The 22096-nt window shown below is 51.3% G+C and overlaps 1 protein-coding gene across 1 annotated transcript in view; it reads left to right on the plus strand.

Moving 5' to 3' along the window:
• Positions 1–6710: 6710 nt before the first annotated feature.
• Positions 6711–22096, plus strand: part of LOC118769109 (protein capicua homolog) — a 38976-nt gene continuing 23590 nt past the window's right edge. Inside the window, exon 1 of the mRNA XM_036516124.1 lies at positions 6711–10524. Coding sequence (XP_036372017.1) covers positions 6711–10524 — 3814 coding nt within the window. The remainder of the gene's footprint in view (positions 10525–22096) is intronic.

Raw genomic sequence — 22096 nt, forward strand, 5'->3', positions numbered from 1 at the left:
TAATGACATCACCGCTGTACTTGGTCATTGGCCTGGAGACTCTCTATCCCTCAGCCAATTGCATTCTCGCTAGATGACGTCATATAAAAAGTCAACCCGGGTTGGTTGAGGAGGAGGGGCAGGACACTCGCAACGTCAAGTTGAGACTGTGTGAGCGCTGTGATTGGTTAGATCGGGCAAAGTGAGGGGCTGTTGCTAACAGAGTAAGAGCCATGGTTAGAAGAGTGTGGAAAAAGTGAAGAAATAAATAGAGGGAAGGGGAAGAGAAAGCGATCTGAGGCATAAAACTGATTGTCACTATGGGCTGTGCTAACAGCAGCAACGCACCAAATGCTCAAATAAACGGTGGGAACTAAATACACACGGAATACTTTTCCCTCTCCTTCCTGTAACTAACTTGTTCGTTCGCTTTCCTCCCTCCCTCAAGTCCAAATCAAAAGCGATCAACAAATCGTGAAACCGAGTACGTGTTAAGGTGTGGTTTTTGCAAACCGACCGTCAACTAAGCAGCAAAAGTTGCCTCGTAATGAACAACAGATCCCAGAGTGCACCGCTGAACTGGGGGGTAGTGTCCGTGCTGTCCATAACTCATTATTTACAAAGAGGGTGTATCTTTTGTTTTCAGATTGGCTATTAGCGTTATTTTTTCTATCCTTCGCCCGCCTACTCCCTGTTCCTAAGCCTCCCTGATCTCTAATTGGATATTGTAAACTTTTTGCCGAGCAGTAGTTAGGTGTTTTCCCATAGCGCCATTCGCTAATGCAGAGTGTCATTTACCTATACTTTGACATTTGACCACGCCTCCTCATTTAATACTCTAAAACCACAGGCTACTGTATCTGTCAGTGATTTTTGATTGGCTAAACGGGCCAGCTGTTACAGGTTCATTCACCATTTTGTGATTGTAGTGTAAAAAGGGGCTCAGTTAGTTTTTCTTCCTTAGGGTTGCTAGAGGAAAAAAGATAGCTAACCAGCTATGTTTTACCAAGGAAGAATAAAATCAAACCATTGACAGGCAACAGCTATGGACGACAGTGTGATTTCATCATCAGTCCTACTGTCTCGACTGCAAGCAGCACCTTAAAACATTTTCTGGGGTGAGTTAAACATGCGAGTTTATACTTCTCTTTTGGGCTAGCAAAGTAGCTAGCTAGTCTAGCTGCGTTATCTGTGATGCTGTTTTCTGACTGTCTCCGCCTGTGGAATAATACCTTGTTAAGTATTGAGAAAAGAGGAATGGAAGCGGTTTGTGGAAGAGGGGGCGCACGGGCAGCCTAAACTTTGCCAGAAAATTGTCTAAGCAACCCATATCATATAGCTGACGTGAGATAGCCAACGTTACCTAACGTAGATATTTTTCGCCACTGCGTCGCAGCTGCAACTGACAGCTACCGAGCTAGTTCGCCAAACTAGATAGCTAGCCTGTTAGCACGCTAGCTAAGTTAGAAAATCGACTTTTGTGCGGTTATTTCGGTAGCTGGCTTCATAGACATCTGTCAGTCTAACTGTTATAGCAGCGTCGGCAACTCATTATTTAAGAACGACAGTAGTAATAACAGTTTAATACTGATCTTAGGACTTCACTGCAAACGTTGGCGAGCTTGCTAGCAAGTTGGCTTTGACCACAAATATTAGTCCATTAGCTAGGTAGCTACTACGACAGTAGTCTACACAGCGCAACATTTTGCATAGTTTGGGAACGTTCACCGTGAACTGAACTTTTCAGTCGTATTAATTTTAAGTGTGTCAATCCACTTTTTGTAATAGGTGGCTGCACGTCCCCTGCTGGGGGGACGTTTCCCTGCTCAAGCTGCTAGCTAGCTTGCTACAACATTTGTTTTAAAAGAGGGGCCTGTCAAGCGTCACTCGATCCTGTTCTGACTCTACCGACACTGCCGTGGCTAAGCTGCTTATGTAGCGGAGCTGAAGTGATTAGCTCGTGTGAGTCCTGCGTAAAGCCTTAGGTAGCGGGTAGCAGGTAGCCGAGTGGTTGCAGCGGCTACGTCACTCCCCCTGAGACCTGGTTAAGTAGCGTTGTCGCCGACAGGCTAACGGCAATTTGCCTTTAGCTCAACTGGCAACGACGCTGGCTTTAAGGGGTTGGCAACGAGCAGTAAGAACCTCGGTTCGAAACTCGCTCGCTCGCCGACCCACGTAACATCACATTAAATCTAATACACAACGCAGCAAGAGACCACCCGTTACATTGGTGCCGTGACCCGGATCACTGGCTAAAGCACAGCTTGGCCGCCAGTGGTCGCTGAGGAGTCAGAGGAGGTCAAAGGGGGGTGAGTGTAGCGGAGCTGAAGTGATTAGCTCGTGTGAGTCCTGCGTAAAGCCTTAGGTAGCGGGTAGCAGGTAGCCGAGTGGTTGCAGCGGCTACGTCACTCCCCCTGAGACCTGGTTAAGTAGCGTTGTCGCCGACAGGCTAACGGCAATTTGCCTTTAGCTCAACTGGCAACGACGCTGGCTTTAAGGGGTTGGCAACGAGCAGTAAGAACCTCGGTTCGAAACTCGCTCGCTCGCCGACCCACGTAACATCACATTAAATCTAATACACAACGCAGCAAGAGACCACCCGTTACACTTAGCCAGCCGGCGTAGTAGTAGCTGTAGGATGGCTAGCAAGCAAGTGATAGCAGTAGTCGTAACTTGCTCTCTCACCAATGTTTGAGCTGACATCGACGGCGGATTGGACAGTTGCAATTTTTATATTATTATCTTGCAAGTATGCTGCTGCATTGCAATAAATAATTTGCAAGGTAGTCTCGCTACCGTACATGATGACATTGTGAATTGCACGCAACTTTCACTTATTTCAGTATAAATTTGGCACTTGCCTATCTTGCTTGGAATATATGTAAATATACTATTAGCTAATTTCACTAGAGCTAACAACATTGCCCTTCATCAACGGTTAAATTAAATGAGTTACTGCTTAGCACCCATGTCCCCTGCGACTATAAGAAATAACTATTAAACTCAAGACTTTTAGTATGCATATGTTGCTACGGAGCTTAAGTTCATGCAGTGCAATTGTGCTGTCTCCTGTTTTTAGGGTTATGACTACTTTTGATGTTGAATAAGCCTACCAACACAAAAGTACTCAATAGTACAATTTTAATGGGAAAAAAACGTTTATTGGAACTGCATGCTCTTGGCAAGATTGCTGCTGCCACTACTGCTGCTACGTCCGCACTGTTTAAAGTATCCGTACGTTTAAAGTCTGTGCCAACGTCATTACACTAACTGCGAAGCCAAGAGCTGTAAACCTCCGAAATGTCAAACGAAAACGCCTCAGAAAAATATGCCTTCACGTTATGGGGAATCTGTCAGCGCCGTTGTAGTTTTTTTTTTTTTGTAAGTTGTCGCGTTCCCTGGTGACCCAGTTAAGACAAAGCTAACCCGATAGTATTTCATGCGAGACTGCTCTCCTCCACTCCCACATTCCGTTGCAGCGCATTTCACCTCCACAGAGGCGGTGCAGCATTGCACAGTCCGCCGGGCCGTGGAGTGCACCGAGACGTAGTAACCGCGGCGCGCACACGCACACGCACGCCCGGGCAACATTTATAGCCCGGCACTGCCAAGCCAACAGACGATAATGTAATGACGTGTGGGAACGGTTTTTTGGTGCAGTGTGGTCCACCTCGACACTCTCCTGTCACAACGCAGTTCTGCACCATAGCGTAGTGACACAGGCGTATTTCAGTTCATTACGGGTTGTCAACAGTGTTTTAGATTCACTTCGCTGTATTATACCTGTCATAATGACAAGACAACCTCTGCCTCAGTGGGTTTCTTTTCTCCAGAGCGCTACGCAGTGTATGAACAGCATCATGGGGTTTCATGTAAACTTTCTGCATGAGCTTTAGTACTTATACAATGCCACCTGATGCCCAAACAATAATAGATACGTACTACTGTGTGTGTATAGTTAAGATCCCTTTCCACTGTATCACATGTGGACTGTAGATTTATGCAATTTAATTTTGCAGGGCATTAATTGTGGCAGCCTCAGTTTTCATCTGTGATATTCTTTATAGTAATGGCCAGTGATTAGGTTGGCCTTGTCTATGAGGCACAGTTTCTATGGTATGCCAGCGTTACTGAATTCATTCATTTTTGCAATTGCATATGAATGCATTTGCATTCATATGCAAATTCATGAACAGTTCCACACAAACACATGCATCCTATCTGTTTCTAATAAACCTATTTTCTTCGTGTGCTGCAAAAAATTTGGATCCTTAAACATTCAGGAGTCAAGATGTCTACTCAGAATGGGATGAAAGATTGTTAAAATGTCAAGGCATTCTTCATGTCTCACTCTTCAGTTTTTTAAATAACTCTCACTTGCAGTAAATTATGAGCCCTTCACATAATCACAGATGCTTCTGCTTCTGTTGTTTTCAGAATTTGTTATGAATCAGTTGGTTCCTTGGTCCTACATGGGTCCTTTTTTTTTTTTTTTGCAAAATCTGCAGATACAAATGGGACTTTTCCACAAAATAACCCAAACGCATGCAAAGGGGAAGAAAGAGGATGTGAGAAAGAAGGTGATCGCGAATGCAGACAGAGAGAGAGAGAGAGAGAGAGAAAGAAAAGGGCATTCACGCGGCGGGAGGAGACGTCACGGTCCTCGGAAGGAAGTGTGGGTTGCGCGAGGCGTGGACGGCCTCGGAGAAAAAGGGCTGCAAAACGTTTACCAGCAAAGAGGGAGAGGAAAAGAGAGACTGAAAATAGAGCGAAAAAGAATTCCCCCTCAGCCACGCCGTTAAGGGCCGGGAGCCCTGTTGTCAGTGCGTTTGTAAATATACGGCCTTGCTTGTCTGTGCGCCAGGCCTTTTTATTTTTCCCCCAATTTGTGTTCATTATAGCGCTATGATACAGCAGATTAGAACGCAATCTGTCCTTCTTGCTGTTGGCTTGGGTATGTAAATGAGAACAAGAATCAGAGAGAAAGGGGAGGGGGGTTGGGGGGGGGGGTTTCCTGCTCTCAGAAACTGAATCATACCCGACAACACTGACACCGGCTCCTTGAACAGCAGTGAAAATAAACCGTGTCACGCGGGATGCGTTACTTTGAGTCTATATGAGCAGGGCCGGGCCTTGCGCTTTCCGCCCCTTACATTGCGGAATATTGCATGTGGGAATCCGATACGTTTGCAGAGGTTTTTCAGGAAGCGTATGAAAGATTTAAGAGCGCGCTGCCACGGGGGGCCTGAGTGCGTGACACGGGAATCTCTCCCGCGCGGAGCTGAACCGAACGAGGCTTCCGAGCCGGAGGCGGGCGCGCAGAGCTCCGCCGTTTCGGCTGGAAGCACCCGAGACGGAAACAGGCTAAGGGACGCTGAGCATGGGTGTTTGCCCACCAGAACGGTGACGTCTGTTCGATGCATCACCTCCGTAACTTCCCGGTTCTGGTTCATGGAGAGCCAGCGTGCGTGAGGTGTAGGCCTACGTTTTGAAGGCTGGCCCGTGGTGCTTTTTTTTTTTTTGCATTACATCACATTATTGGCATTTAGCAGATGCTCTTACCATGCAACTTACATAAGATTACAGTTTTTTGACATGTTATCCATTTATACAGCTGGTTATTTACTGAGGCAATTGTGGGTAAAGTCCCTTGCCCAAAGGGTACAAACACAGTGCTCCAGCAGGCAACCGAACCAGCAACCTTTTGTTTATGAGCCCTGCTCCTCACCCAACATGCTACCCTGCTGCCCAATTGTGCTGGTGTTGGCCCATGACTTACTTCCCATGACATGGCTGAATTTCCACTAATGCCACAGAATCAGACCTGTTCCTTTCCACCCATTACCAAACCGGTCCTCCACTTCACTTGCATTTCTTTTTCAGTTTGGTGTAACTGAACCCATTCCTGCCTAAATTACCATCAGCAATCAAAATAGTTTTCAGGCCTAGATGAAAATGGCACGACAGAATTGGCATTGATACATGCTAAATGAATCACACTTCTGTTACGCTTGTGCGGTAAAGGCTAATACACAGTCTACACTGTGACACAATCTACAGCTGCTAAACTGTATGAAGAGATGAGATGTTCATGGCATGTATTTTAAGGGAAATTACTAAGGGGCATGACATGGGAACCATTCCCTCCAATGTGCTGGCATATTTTCAGAATCTGAAAAGAGACAATATGCTCGACTGTAATGCTCAATTTTGGGATTATGTATGGGTGCTAGAAATAGTCTATGAATCGAAATGAATGATCTGCAGACCAGGAGTCACATCTTCAATAATATTTATTTTATTGATTGTTATTAATAAATATTTTCAGAACCCACACTTGATAGCCATGGAATTAAAATTGTTCACATGATTTCTATGCAGTTTGGAGCAGTGCTTTGGGCCTGCAGCTAGAGCCGTGATGATGAGGTTCTGTTGCTAAAGCTACCTTTCTCTCTGTGTTCCCGGTTGAATCAGCGCTGTCACCTGTGTAATATAGTGTGATGCATCCACAGCAATGATAACCAGCTGCCATCTCTCTCTCTTTCCTGTCTATTTTAGCGTCTGGAAAAGGACAGACCGGGAGGCAGACAGACAGGGAGAGTGCGAGAGGGGGCGGGAAAAAGAGACGCAAGAAACTGGAAACAAAAGAGGCAAACAAACTGAGCGACAGAGAGCAAAGGAGGCCTGCTGTGAGAAAGAAAGGGGTACCGAAGAAAAGCAAATAGGAAAAGATGAAGCCTTTGAAAAAGCAAGGTAGGCGCTCTCCTCCGTCAACCCGGGCGAAGGGGGGGAAGAGGCGGGGGCCGGCGGAGTCGGCCGGGGAGGGGGAGGGAAGGGACAAACCGACACGGGACCCCGAGGGCCAGCCGGAGGCCACGCCCCCACCGTCCTCGCCGAGGAGACAGACCCCGCCCCGCTCTGACACCCCTCAGGAAGAGCCAGCTGGGAGCCCAGACAGGGAGGGACACAGAGACGGGGCAGGGCCACCAGAGACAGCGGGGGATTGTGGGAAGCTGGAGGACCGCAGGGGGAGCCCCAGAGCTGGAGGGACGAACGGCAACAGCAGCAACGGCAACAGCGCCGCCAGCGCTAGCAGCAGTCCCAACCCCGCCTCCAGCCGCAAGACGGCCACCTTCAAGGCCCGGGTGCCGAAGAAGAAGTACACCTACGAGCACTGCGCCGGCAACCCCGCCACGCCAACCGCCAACAGCAACAACAACAACAGCAACAACAACAACAGCAGCAGCACGGACAGCCAATCAGTGGCTCCCAGCGCGGCGGCCAGCGAGGACAGCACGGGCACGGACACGGACGCGCACAGCCACAGCAGCGGGGTGACGGAGGACTGCCCCGCGGATGCCCCCTGCGACCGCCCACCAGACCGTGGAGCCCCGGGGGAGAGGGAGAGGGAGAGGGAGAGGGAGAGGGGCACGGAGGGGGACGGAGAGGGCCAGCCTAGCTCGGTGCGCTCCTCCTCCACAGACACGGCCAGCGAGCACTCCGCCGAGCTGGAGATGGTGGAGGCGCAGCCCGACCCGGCCCCCGGCCCCCTGGGGCCCCAGCGGAGCCCCCCCCTCCCCAGCCAACCCGCCCTCCAACCCCAGCCAGGCTCCCCGCGGAGAGAGGGGCCCCAGCAGGACGTGCTGGCGGACACCCTCGCCAAAAGACTGAGGAACCAGCGGGTTCTGGTGCGGCAGAGGAGGAGGGAGTGGGACGGGGAGGAGGGGGGTGGGGGGAGGGCGGAGGCGGCCGACGGGCCCCCGTCCCCGGTTTTCCGCCCGGCCGTGGTGCGGCAGGTCAGCGCTGAACAACACAGCGTCTGGGTGCAGCTCAGCGGAGAGAGGACGCTCCGCCACTACCCCCTCCCGGACGGGACGTCCCGCAGGGGAACGCCGGACCTCATCTTGGACACCCTGCCCCCCGGCCCCGCCCCGGTGGCCGTCGGCACCCGGGTGTGCGTGCCGTTCGGGGGCGGCAGTGGTGGGGAGGGCGAGGAGGGGGCGGGGCAGCTGTACCGGGAGGGCGTGGTCTCGCAGGTGGACCTGCACCCTGCCGTGGCCTTCCCGTACCGCGTGCTGCTGAGCGAGGACGGCGACACCCTCCGGGACGGGGCGGCCGGGGAGGACGAGCGCAGAAGGGCCGGCATGCAGGCCGTGTGGGTGTCCCGGCAGAATCTGCGCCTCCTCGCGCCCCCCTGGGATGTGCCCCATCCCGAGGAGCGGTGGGAGAGGGAGGAGGACGTTGAGGTGGAGCGGGAGCTGTTTCGCCTGAGTGGCGGGATCGGAATCGGGACTTCCCGGCTGGGGCGAGGTTACCCGCCCAGAGCAGAGGGAGGGCAGAGCTACGCTAACATCCCATCATGCTCCTCTTCAACCACCTCCATCATTTCAGCCACCTCTGTGCTGAACCTGGCCACGGACAGAGAGCGGGAACGGGAGAGGGAGAGAGAGAGGGAAAGAGAGAGGGAGAGAGAGAGGGAAAGAGGACTGAACAGAGCGAGGGAGTGGGACAGAGAGAGGGAGAGAGAGAGGGACCAGCAGATGCAGAAGCAGCAGACCCTGCAGCCCCAGACCCCGGATGAGGACAGGGAGGTGTCCCACTTCAGCATGGCTCCGCTCCGAGACGGGGGCGTGGCCACAGGAGTGGGGGGCAAGGCGGGCGGAGGGGCCCCTCACAGACACATCCTCTCCAAGCCCCACGGCTACCCCGGCCCCCAGCTCTCCGTGGTCCGGGGCGTCGGAAACCCCCTCGGCGGCCCCCCGGTGGCCCACCTCAGCCTCAACCCCCTGGCGGGCCTCCAGCCGCCCCCCTCCCCCGTGCTCCAGGGCCACGAGCGCCCGGGCATGCTGGCCGTGGAGGCCCACCACCTGCCCCCGCTGCCCCCCTCCTCCTCCGCCCGCGGCTCCCTGGGCTCCCTGGGCTCCCTGGAGAAGACGCCCACCCCGACGTCAGGCACCCCGGGCGGCGGCGGCGGCGGAGGCGGTGGGACGGGCTCCACCTCCTCCTCGGCCTCCTCGTCCCGCTCCCGCACCCCGCTCACCGCCGCCCAGCAGAAGTACAAGAAGGGCGACGTGGTGTGCACCCCCAACGGCATCCGCAAGAAGTTCAACGGCAAGCAGTGGCGGCGGCTGTGCTCCCGGGAGGGCTGCATGAAGGAGTCCCAGCGGAGGGGGTACTGCTCCCGCCACCTGTCCATGCGCACCAAGGAGATGGAGGGCGGGGGTGACCGGGAGCGGGGCGGGGGCAGCAGCTCGGGCACCGTCACTCCGTCCGAGTTGCGGCTGGGCGGCGGCCGCGCCAGCAGCGAGTTCGACTGGGACGACACGTCGCGGGACAGCAGTGAGGCCAGCAGCCGCGGCGGCGAGTCCCGACCCCGCCTCCTGCTGCCCTCCAGCCTGTCCCAGGACCTTTCGCGCTTCGACTTCGAGGAGTGCGAGGCGGCCAACATGCTGGTGTCGCTGGGCAGCTCGCGCTCCGCCACGCCCTCCTTCTCGCCCGTCTCCAACCAGTCGCCCTTCTCCCCCGCCCCTTCGCCCTCGCCCTCGCCCTCCTTCTTCGGCTTCCGCCCCGCCAACTTCAGCCCCATCAACGCCTCACCCGTGCTGTCCCGCCGCCATCGTCACCTGAGCGGGACCGGGGGGGCAGGCACGCCCAAGCTGGGCACCCCGGGGTCGGAGCGGGACCGCGAGAGGCACCACTCGGGAATCCCGCCCTCCTTCCAGACCAACCTCACTTTCACCGTCCCCATGAGCCCCAGCAAGCGCAAGCCGGACGCGCCCCCGCCCCTACCCCCGCCTGTGCAGGACTACCCCAAACCCGAGCTGGAGCACGGTGACCTCACACCTGCCGCCTTCCACACGCAGGCCTTCCCCCGGCCCCGCGGGGTGGGCAGCCGGCCCCCCTCCTCCGCCGCCGCCTCGCCCCCGCCCATGCTGGTGTCCCCCACGCCCCCCTCACCCCTCCCCCAGGACCCCGGGCTCCGCCGCCTGGTACCCATGTCCCAGCAGCCCCTGCGGGACTCACCCGTCATCGTGCGCAACCCCGAGGTGCCCCTGGCCAAGTTCACGGAGCGCCCCCTGGGGCGCGGGGTTGGCGGTGCGGGCGGGGCGCGCTCCGGCGAGCACAGCCAGGCAGCCCAGCCAGCGGCCGGGCTGCAGGTTCCCGTGCCGATCAACGCCGCGTCCGCCAACGGCACCGTGCTCCTGCGCAGCCCCGCCTCCGCCCTGGTGCTGGTGTCCTCCCCCTCCACCCTCTCCTCCTCCTCCTCCTCCTCGTCCCTGCCCATTGCCTCCCTCGGCCGGCTCACCCAATCCAGCCCGGCGCTCTCTTGCGCCTCCGTCCCCAGCCCCACCGCCAGCCCTGCCCTCACCAGCGCCGGGGCGGGGGGGCGGGACCGAGGGGGCCAGGCGGGGGCGTTCGGGGGCCCCCTCCAGCAGCCGGTCGCCTGCCACCCCACCCCCACCGCGCTGCTCCCCCTCATCCTGCCGGCGGAGTCCCCGTACCCCGCGCCCCGCAAGGACATCATCATGGGCCGTCCTGGAACAGGTAAGCGCGCGGGGGATCCCGGGGGGAGGGGGGGGGGCTTGGGTGGGAGCTCGACGCCCGACGCAGTAACGAGGGGAGGGCTCGGTAGAGTGAAGCCTGAATGAGTTGGAAGGGAGCTGGCTTCAGGAGAGCGGAGCGGAGATGAATAGCTTGGGAGAGGTGCCAGTGTAACACCACTGAGGAGCGATAGCCGAGACGCTGGAGATGCAGAGGGAGGATGCAGTGTAAAAGCCGAGCGTGATAACGGCCAGATAAAGCAGCCTGACAGTGTAGGACGTGATCTCGCTGCAGTTCCTCTTCGTATTCACACGGTAGGTTGTACGCTGAAAGCCTAAGGGTTGTGGAGGAGAAGGTTGTTGTGTGAATCAAAAAAACATGGCTTTCACAGCGAACCAGGCATTTACCATGCTTATGCAGTGGCCGGTAAATGTATCTCTTTTGATAAACATTAAGAAAATATTGATTTAACATATGAGATGCATGAAATCAGTATATTTTGCTCTTAAATTAAATGCATGGCTCAGAGCATATACTCTCGAAACAGTTGCATATTTGCAAATGAAAAACATGAAGACAAATTGTATTCACACCACTTCAGTGGGTATTTTCTTCTTTGATGCTGATGACACTAATAGTGTCAGTTTTCTGATGTTCCGAAGGATGTTTCTCGTAGTATTTGATGTGGTTTACACACTTCTCAGGCGGAATTTTTGAACGTTTCTCTGGGTAGAATTTCCCCAACTGTAAGCATTGTTTGGGATTGACATCTGGAGAATACACTGTGTGGTCCAGAATGGTGACTTTGTCTTGCCCTGACCATTTCTATTTGACCTTGGATGTGTGGGTCATTATCGTGCTGAAGGTTTTGACCAAGCCTGAGCTTCTCAGCAAAGCAAACTGGGTTTTAGTTAAAATTCACTGGTGAATGTTTGAGACCAGCTTTCCATAGGTGCATACAAAGCAACCCAAAGCGATCTACCACTGTATTTCACAGAGGGGGCTACATTAATTCAACACCATGCCCACCAATCCTTGGCCCACCATACCACTGGTGACCACCCCACCCCCAATATCTGTAGTAAAACCATAAATGGGTAATGGGCAGTGTGCAGCAGTCCAATGCTGAATCGTGTAGGCTACATAAGAGCTGTACACGAAGACAGGCTTTGGAGACAGGCATTAAGCACTCCATGGTAGGAAAGGGTTATTCATTAAAACAAATGAGAAGAAGGTGTACCTACCAACTGGCCAACCGGGCTTACCTTTAAGGTTTAAGATGAGCTGAGGATTGACCGGGCATGTAGTGAAGCTCACTATAGTCAGCTGTGTTCCTATCTCTTCTCACATGGTGTGTAGTTTGCCCCACTTGGTTTAGATCCCAGGCTGATATGTCTGTGCTGATCATGGATAAGTGCATGTTGTGAGATAAGTGAAAAGCTACTTGCAGCAGCCATTTCTGCTTAAAGAGGTCTTCTCCCACTTACTTAGCCATACCTTGCTTCTTATAAATGAACCATAAGCGATTGTATTATTTTAAACATGTCTTCCAATGTTGTGCCAAAGAACTAATAGCTACAATTAAATAGCTAGAAAGGTGTAACTACTGCAACAGCTAATTTCATAGATTCATTATTTTCTTGTTAGAAATAATAACCCATTTCTTTTGTTTAACTTTTCAAAGATCAAGCAGGGCTCTTAACCAAAAGGGTTCTCAGTTTGATTCCCAGATGGGGCACTGTTGTTTGAAGCTGAAATTGTTGTATCAGCAAATGTCCAGCTGTTTTTTATATTGAAGACACGTAAGCTATGCAAGTCCCTCTGGCTAAGGGCGTCCGCTAAGCACGTAATGTAACAATAATGTAATTTGTGTGAGAAATGGTGACTGTGCACACTCGCTTCCTCTGTAAAGTTTTCTGAGGAAAAAGGTGTGTTTTTATTTATTAACCAGAATTTGGGCTAAATGAGCACAAATTGTTGGGCAGTGTTGCTGACACTTATTTGGCTTTGCAATTAAACAGTGTAAGGACAGTAGCCCGATTTCCCTGTCACAATCTGTCATTACCCGAGGCGTGACAGAAATGATTTGTTGCGACGCTCTTTTTGCGGTGATGCAGGAATACACCAGCGAATGCCGGTTTTGGACACCGTCTCCCGTTATGGTCACGCGCACACATGGCTGCCTTCAGATTCTAAAGTTAACAGCAAGGTGTGAATTCTCCCCCCCCCCCCATTCTGTTCTAGAACACATATAACAAACTGCTGTTCGTGCACGTTTTGTACGCGCGATGAATCATCTTTGTGTCTAAGTAACGAACCACCGCGGAACCACTTCCGTGGTTTTTTTTTTTTTTTTATCTAACCATATTAAAATCTATTTGTGTTTGTGTTACAGTGCCAATTGCTTGCTTTTATATTTTTTATGTGATAATGGAGTGAGATGATTTCATTAAGGCATCCGTACAACGTAAAGGCATTTTATCTGCACGGCACCCACACTAAACCCTTGCCTGCTAACAAATAGGCTCACTTTAGGAGTCATCTACAGTTAAGGGGAAGGACTGTTCCTGTTTAAGTTGCCTTCAGCGGTTCGATCTGCAGCTGGACGTTCATGTTCTACAGAATTTTAATACAGGCCTAATTACTTTGTCATTCCACTAGGTGCAAATGCAAACTCAGCCTGGGGCGTGAGAGAAGTGATTGGCTGCTCCAGTTTGTTGTCTGTGCGGATTTATGGGATAAAAAGACAGTTGCAACAGATTTTGAACTCTCTGTACCTGTTGTAAAGCAGGTGTAAAGCTAGAACATCCCCAGGCGTTTCCATGAAGTCTGAGTGACGAAGCGGAGAATTCTGAGAGGAAAACAGCTGAAGGATGACTGGAACCAGTTTTATTTATCGTACCAAGCCATCTGCAAAAGGGATGTGAACCGCTGAAAATAAACAGAAATAAATGAAAAAAGCGTTACCTATCGTTCCAGTGTCAGGAGGGTCAAGAGCGCAGAATGCTATACTACGACATTCTACGCAGAAAAAGCAGGTGTTAAAAATACTGCTTAAGAGGGAGCTGTCGGTGACGTTGCTACCTGTCAGAACACCATATGGTTGGACAATCTGGTTTTTCTACTACCTATTGAGAGAGATGACATCAGCAACTTCCCAGCACATGGAACAAGTTTGCACTCTAGAAAACCGTACAGGACACAGCACACAGCACAGAGAACAGGGCCGGTGCACTTCAGGATGGGTGGGGGAAAAAAAAAACCCGGACCCACCAGCCACAGGGAAGCCACAACATGCCCCATCACTCATTATTACTCAGCATCTCAGCACAGCCTTCGCAGCCAGACTTCAGGGCTATGCCCTTATTTTGCGAAACCGTAGGGGGGTGTCGTACAGATCGTGACAGCATGTCATCTAAGGTCAGTTGCAGCTCTGCGAACCTCCATATGTCTTAAAGGCGCAGAATAAAATTAGGCTGTCATAAAACGGAGCTAGACATATTTAGGCTGTCTCAGCCAGATACATGCCCTCTGTGTCTTTCAGAAAGAATAAATCAATACGTGAGGGGTACGCTTGTATAATGATTTATGATGGATCAAGTTCAAACTCACCATTAAAAAATCATTATATATAATATATGTAATTATATGTAATATATAATTTCCTGCATACTCTCCTGTGATGGGCACTTCCATTTCCCAAGCGTTTTGGACATACCATGGGTGCCACGGGTGCTTTCAGAGCCTGATAGTATTCACAGCCACTGTGACTGTACGGCAGGCACTGGGGGAGATATGTAATTGTGTGCTTGCTGCCGATTCATAGATAAGATTTTGAGACTGTAAATTGGCAATCTGAATGCCATCCGCGTGGAATGCTCCATTAAGTTGGGAAGCGATCTTTCAGGAATCCGGAAGGATTGACGTGACATCGCTCAGCATCAGTGATGGGGATCCAGAACTCCTCCAAAAAGGAGACAGCCAGTAAAGATCCCTGTGCCTTCGTAGAATGATCAGACAAATACGGCTTACCAAGACTGCACTGTTCCATTATCCCTCAAACAGATCCTCGCAGCAGCCGACTTCTCTTCATAGGGAGGCTGTGCCTCCGTTCTTAAGGCTTAAAAACCGAAACCCTTAAGAATGAAAGGCACGGAAATGTTTATGCAGGCTGAATCAACACTGATGACATCAGCACAGCAAAGGAGCAGTTGCACGCGGAAAGGTCAGCGTGGGGGTCAGGCTGGGGCAGGGCCTGAATGTGACATGGAGTTCCCAGACTAACGGCTTCGAAGGCAGACTGAGTCTGCTCCGCAAGCCTTGCAAAGCCACCCAGAAGCACCGCCAACAAAGAACAGCAAGCCGCGGCGATGACTCGGGGTACCGAAAACGCACGTCGGCCAGAGGACGTCTACAAAAAATGGTGACATACTGTAGCAGGACCAGTTGGCAGTTTTAAGCCTGGGCCGAGCGGCCTCTTTATCAGCCTCCAGCAGCTCCTCTTCTCTGCATCCCCTGGACGGGGTGAGATAATGTCAGTGTTGTGGTTGTCAGGAGGTGAAGTGCCCTGCTTAAAAGGCATTCTAGGACACAGAGGAAAGTTGGCCAGGCCCAGCCTTTTGGGGGGAAAAAAAAAGAGGAGAGGACACGGCTTAATGCATCACAAAACACCATCCCGACATTACACGCAGGTACGGGTGCGGATGGCACCAAGGCCAGTTTGTTAAACAGAGAGAGAGAGAGAGATACAGAGACAGTGCAGCCTCACCCAGACCTTTACGGATGAGATCATGCTAAAAAAAGTTGCAGTTCTTTGAGGCTGCAGTTCAGCCTGAACCAGTGGCCTATGTCTCTCCCCAGGGCTCCACCAGCAAATGAGAAGGTTACAGAGTTGATAAGATGATAAGATAAGACTTTACAATAGCAGATGGCAGTTAATATTATGACAAGCATGGAGTGGGGAGACTGAAGAAAGCACGGTGGCTTGTGCCAGTCCAAACTGTCCCATTCAGTTCAGTTTTCTTACTTGAGCATAAAAGCAATACTCTCCTACCCAGTGTTTTTTTTTTTAAACTCATCACAGTGCTCTCAGCTGAATTGCAGCTGTTATTGATCCACAGATCTGCAACCCTGACCTTATCATTCACCAGGGCAGAGTGAGCACAACTTTAGAACACAAGAAGTCTAATGAAGTCCTTCCAGTCTAACTAAGCTTGTCATTTTGCCTGTGGGGCATGATGGAGAGTATCTAGCACCGTGTCAGGCCTGGTCATGATCACTCCACGGATCTCTTCTTCCAATAAGAATCTTGCTAAGCAGTCCCATACATTATTAGCTTCATGCACAAAGTATGCTTTGGAGTGTTACATTACGTTATTGTCATTTAGCAGACGCTCTTATCCAGAGCGACTTACATATGTTATAATTTTTACATGTTATCCATTTATACAGCTGGGTATTTACTGAGGCAATTGTGGGTGAAGTACCTTGGGCCAAGGGTACAGCAGCCTGCTCCTTACCACTATGCTGCACTGCCACCCCCACACTGTTGGCATAGGAGCATGTGAGTATCCGGGGAATTTAGCAGTAAACTTTCAGCTGACAATGGGACTGCGTGCAGAAACGTTAAAACCGAAGAAGCTTCTGGAGCGTCGTGCTGTTAACGAACCCCCGCGCAGGAATAACCTGTCAGCTCCCAGGCTAATGACGTCTGGTGTGAAATCACACTGTGTTCCAGAGGATCACCCTTATGCGTGCGGGGGGGACCTGCTCCTAGTGGAACGGCATTGTAGAGCTTTTTCTGAGGCTCACATCTGTGGCAGGAATGCCCCAAAGCATTAAGGGAAAGTCAGTCCAGAGCAAAAGGGCGTTGGGTACGGCAGGCAGTCCGTTAACAACCGAGCTCTTTCCTAAAAAAGTCAAAGAACGTGGATGCCCATCTGTTTCTGAATGAACTTCAATGTGTAGGTGTGCCATTGAGCTGAACGTTGAACGTCGTTAACCATTTCTGTGTGTTTGTGCTTAATTTCCACCAGCAGATGAGCAAAGAACATAGAATCACATGAACGTAGAAATAAGGCTGCAGTTGACATTCATATCAGACTCTGTGACTTAGGTTTGTTTATAATGGACTTCACCTGATGTTTTCGAACGTGACGATGGGTACGTCTGCCATTGGCGTGACTGGACTTTGGGGGGAAAAAAAGTTTCGTTCCCGCTGTTAATTGGATACAACAGGCCAACTGAGCTTGGAAAATCACACCGAAGCGATCAATTAGAAGTCCCAATAATGTTCTGCAAGCTTGACCTTGAATGCTCATTTGAATTATTGATATTTGTATTGATAACATTAGATAATATATTGATGACGCAAAACAGTTTGCTTTTTCAGGTTTACGAATACAGGCAAATACAGGATATATTAAGTCACACAAATAATTTTTGATGTTTTTTTGCTGTAGATGCTTACAGATATTTTAACATACACCAATATGCACTGCTGTATTTCTATGATTATATATGTGGCTATTAACAGGGTATACAGAGGGAAGTGGCAAAAAAAGATAAATTACAGAGGCAGAGGAATAAACTCAAGCACCTGTGTGTGTGTGTGTGTGTGTGCGTGTGCGTGTGCGTGTGCGTGTGCGTGTGCGTGTGCGTGAGCGTGAGCGTGTGCGTGTGCGTGTGCGTGTGCGTGTGCGTGTGCGTGTGCGTGTGAGTGTGAGTGTGAGTGTGAGTGTGAGTGTGAGTGTGAGTGTGAGTGTGAGTGTGAGTGTGAGTGTGAGTGTGTGTGTGTGTGTAAGAGAGAGAGCTGCAGAAGTATCTGTAGCCAGGAAGTAATTTAGTGTCCTTGGATCCCGTACAAGATTTGTTGTTGGAAATTGAGGACAAACTCTTTTGCCTTTACTGTACATTGAGTTTGGCCCAGAGAATCTCATTGGACACACACCATAGCCCTCCTGCCCATCGATCAGAGGGAGACACAGGGACGGACACACACCATAGCCCTCCTGCCCATCGATCAGAGGGAGACACAGGGACGGACACACACCATAGCCCTCCTGCCCATCGATCAGAGGGAGACACAGGGACGGACACACACCATAGCCCTCCTGCCCATCGATCAGAGGGAGACACAGGGACGGACACACACCATAGCCCTCCTGCCCATCGATCAGAGGGAGACACAGGGACGGACACACACCATAGCCCTCCTGCCCATCGATCAGAGGGAGACACAGGGACGGACACACACCATAGCCCTCCTGCCCATCGATCAGAGGGAGACACAGGGACGGACACACACCATAGCCCTCCTGCCCATCGATCAGAGGGAGACACAGGGACGGACACACACCATAGCCCTCCTGCCCATCGATCAGAGGGAGACACAGGGACGGACACACACCATAGCCCTCCTGCCCATCGATCAGAGGGAGACACAGGGACGGACACACACCATAGCCCTCCTGCCCATCGATCAGAGGGAGACACAGGGACGGACACACACCATAGCCCTCCTGCCCATCGATCAGAGGGAGACACAGGGACGGACACACACCATAGCCCTCCTGCCCATCGATCAGAGGGAGACACAGGGACGGACACACACCATAGCCCTCCTGCCCATCGATCAGAGGGAGACACAGGGACGGACACACACCATAGCCCTCCTGCCCATCGATCAGAGGGAGACACAGGGACGGACACACACCATAGCCCTCCTGCCCATCGATCAGAGGGAGACACAGGGACGGACACACACCATAGCCCTCCTGCCCATCGATCAGAGGGAGACACAGGGACGGACACACACCATAGCCCTCCTGCCCATCGATCAGAGGGAGACACAGGGACGGACACACACCATAGCCCTCCTGCCCATCGATCAGAGGGAGACACAGGGACGGACACACACCATAGCCCTCCTGCCCATCGATCAGAGGGAGACACAGGGACGGACAGATATTAACCAGCACGCTGCACGGGAACTGGTTTATCTGGGGGATTTGTAGTTTCTCCCTTAGCCACAGATAGACTAAAAGTAATCTGGACAGATCAGTTGAGTGTTTATGTACAATATTACCAATTATTTGTTGTAGAAAATGTCATAATTTCCAGTGTGGCATATGTCAGGTGGATTCCACATCGGAAGCACAGTTGATTTTCTCTGCTGGTTAAAGACGGTTTCTGCACATGAGTCCAACCTTGCCGTGAACCTTTAACATTTAATCAGCTAAAACAAAGTCCCCAAGTAAGAGCTTTTCTAGAAATCCCCAGTTCTGTTATATGCAGATTTCTGGCTTCACACCCTGAGCCGTTCCACATAAAAGAAATTTCCTCTTGGTGCTCTCGCACATCCATATCTGACGTTATTATTGTCTTTGTGCGAGAACAGTATTTGCGCTCTTGCTTTGAGGTTGAAAGTGTTGCAGTGAATCTGTAGAAAAAAAATCAGTGGTGACCGGTGATTTCCTGCCAAATTACTGCATGTACTGTACTCTAGCAAATAGCGTTGAGGACTCTCAATTAGTAGCTTCTGAAGCGTTCTGGTAACGGAGCTTGGACCACTTGATAGCAGGGGTTAGAGATATTTGAGCACCATGAGCTTCAACACAGTAGGCAGCGCTGTGCAGAGATTCACCTTCATCATTATCTTTGAAAGTGCTCTGGAATGTGTATGATGTGTTTCCCTTTTCAAAGAGGCATTCTTCGTAGCAAATTTCCTCCTGAAGTGCACGGTCAGGTCTGTTTGAACTTCCATTTCCCAAACACAGGCTGCCTCCTGACTCTGCCCTCGCTCTCCTGGTTCTCCTGTGTCCAGACATCTCGTCTCGTCACCTCCTTGCATGAAAAGCCTCACAGCGCTGGCTCTTTCACAGTCCCGGGCTGTGTAAAGGGACCAGACCCCGCCTGGACTTTGATGATCCGTACGCTGGTGTGCCTGCAATGTTGCATTGTGAATTATGGCTGCCAGACGATTTAAAAACCTGAAGGTAAAGTATTAATGCCAAGTGCAGGCTGAGCCCTCCGGCCCAGAGCTGGGTGTGAGGCTAGGTTGTGGCAGCAGCTCCCTCCGGCAGTCCTTATTGGCGGGACACAGTTGGCTTCCTTGGTGGGTGGGTTCCATCTCCCCTCATCCTGTTGCTCGCCGGTGCCCTCTAGCACGAGCACCAGCACGCCACTCAGACGGCATCGGTGCACTGGTGCTCCAGTCGGCGCTCGGCCCGTGAGAGTGGCGTTTGCCGCACTCCTGTGCTCCCGCACCAGTCAAGAGGGTGCGGCAGCCGGGTGGACCTAACAGCACTCAACTGCTGAGTCCGAAGGGCGAGAAATGGGGAACAGGCACGAAGAAAAGTACTTAAATTTAGGCAGTTGCAAAGTTACCACCATTTTAGGTAAATTGTTTGAGGTGTATGATTTTGTGAATAAAATTAAACAGTGATGTCATCCTGCTGCAAGTTTCTATTAATAAAATCTGACAAGGCTAACTTGATTGCATTATATATCTTCAGTTATAATGTCTCCTCTAACATTAAACAGAACGTCTTGAAATAAAACCCATGCTCAGTTCATAATTCAAGTATTAAACTGTCTGAATTGCTGACTTTCAGTGCACCGTATAAAATGCATTGCAATTTGCCTGTTTTGACATCTGTGTGTCTGGTCTGTCAACAGGTCTGGTAACAACTGTGATCATAACTCAGATAATATATTCACAAAGCATGAGCAATCACAAGCAGGCTGACCTGCTCAATCACATTACATAAGGGGATAACAGGGTTATGAGCAACACTCCTCTCTGGAGCCTATGCATACCTGTATCAGTTAAAAGCACAAATTGATGACCTCAATAGGGAAAGCGCGGGGATTTCTGAGGGGCCGAGGAGCTCGCTTTCCCGAGCCAAGAGCCAGACTCTGGCCTCCAAATCTGATTGTAATTGCAGTGACATTATCAAATCTGTGAAAGACTTGGGGCCCCACAGAGAAGCTGGAATGTAGCACTGCCGAGATGTTCCTGGCCAGATCACTCTCCCCTCTGCTGAAACACATCCTTGCACTCGTGACTCACATCTGAACACTAATATGGTGAAACTGGGGTTTTTCAGAAGGAAAACAGATACTGGTTTCCCAAATGCTCACATCAAAGGACCAGGACAGGCAACTAAATGCCTCCTAGCAACCATCACCCTGCCTGACAGGCAGGAAAGCTACGATATTAAGAGAGCGGTTATGATATTGTAGGGGGAGGGGGCTGCGAATTGATTCATGTCACTTCTCCGATGTGTGAATGTGAGTAATCTGAAAAAGGCGTTAGCCTGCGTGGGGGTGAAGCGCGTTTTTAAAGTGCGTGCAGATAACTGAGCGTGTAAAGGCCTCAGTGTGTGCAGCATGGGGAATACACAGAGATGTGTTTGGATGAAAGGAAGAGTACATTCTGAAATCCCCTTAAAGGTAGCTCTTTGTGTGTGTGTGTGTGTGTGTGCGCGCGCGCACATATGTTCCTATGCCTGCGTGTGTGTGTGTGTGTGTGTGCATGCGTGTGTGTGCATGTGTGTGTGTGCGCGCCTGTCTGTGTGTGTGTGCGTGCCCGCTGTGTGTGTTTCTGCATGCCCTGACCTTCTGTGGTTATGTAGTGGAGTGAGATAGTGGGAGGGTTAAAACTGCAATTCAGTAAAACTGAAAGGGAACGTTAACAAACTGTCTGACTCAGACCTGCCCAGACATGCACAGAGAGAGAGAGAGAGAGAGAGAGAGAGAGAGAGAGAGAGAGAGAAGCAGAGGGCTACTGAGAAACACAGGTTTAGTGAATGCTCGTGTTCATGATACTCTCTCAGTTTTTAACGCTGAGGCAGCGCAGTGCTATTAAAGAACACGGGTATATTGAGAAGGAAAGAGTTGTGGACAGAGGGAGAGTAAGGGCAGCACTTTATTTCTGCCCAGTGAGAGGCAAAGATGATTTGCATTCAAAATGGAGGAAGGCAGGCGGGCAGGCAGGTCAATGGGAGCAGGGGGGGGAGTTAAGAAGCTTTCTGTACATTTACCCCAGCGCTGCCTGTCACCTCACCTCCATCTCTGCTCGTGACCTTTATGGCCGGTGGGCGCTCAGCTCGTCCTATCTCTTCCCCTCCTCTCCCTTCCTGTGTGTGACACACTCGTACGCTCATACGCACACACTCACTCACACGCACACACCCTCACACACACACCACGCACACACTCACACACTCATACGCTCACACGCACACACTCACTCACACGCACACACCCTCACACACACACCACGCACACACTCACACACTCATACGCTCACACGCACACACTCACTCACACGCACACACTCACTCACACGCACACACTCTCACACACCACACACACACTGGCCAGCCTCTTGGTTTTAATGGAGAAAAAAGGTCATCGTGCTGCCCTGGTTGCCAGCTGGGTGTGGCAGCTCGTCAGCTGTGAGGTTCGAAGACTCCATGCTACCAGTTTATATTTTTTACCCCAAAGCATTGGGAAGCAATATCCATTGACCTCCTACCAGCCCAGCTGGCTGCACCACAGTGGTGGATAA

This window comes from Megalops cyprinoides, chromosome 21, assembly GCF_013368585.1.
Source record: "Megalops cyprinoides isolate fMegCyp1 chromosome 21, fMegCyp1.pri, whole genome shotgun sequence".
Taxonomy (NCBI): Eukaryota; Metazoa; Chordata; class Actinopteri; order Elopiformes; family Megalopidae; genus Megalops; species Megalops cyprinoides.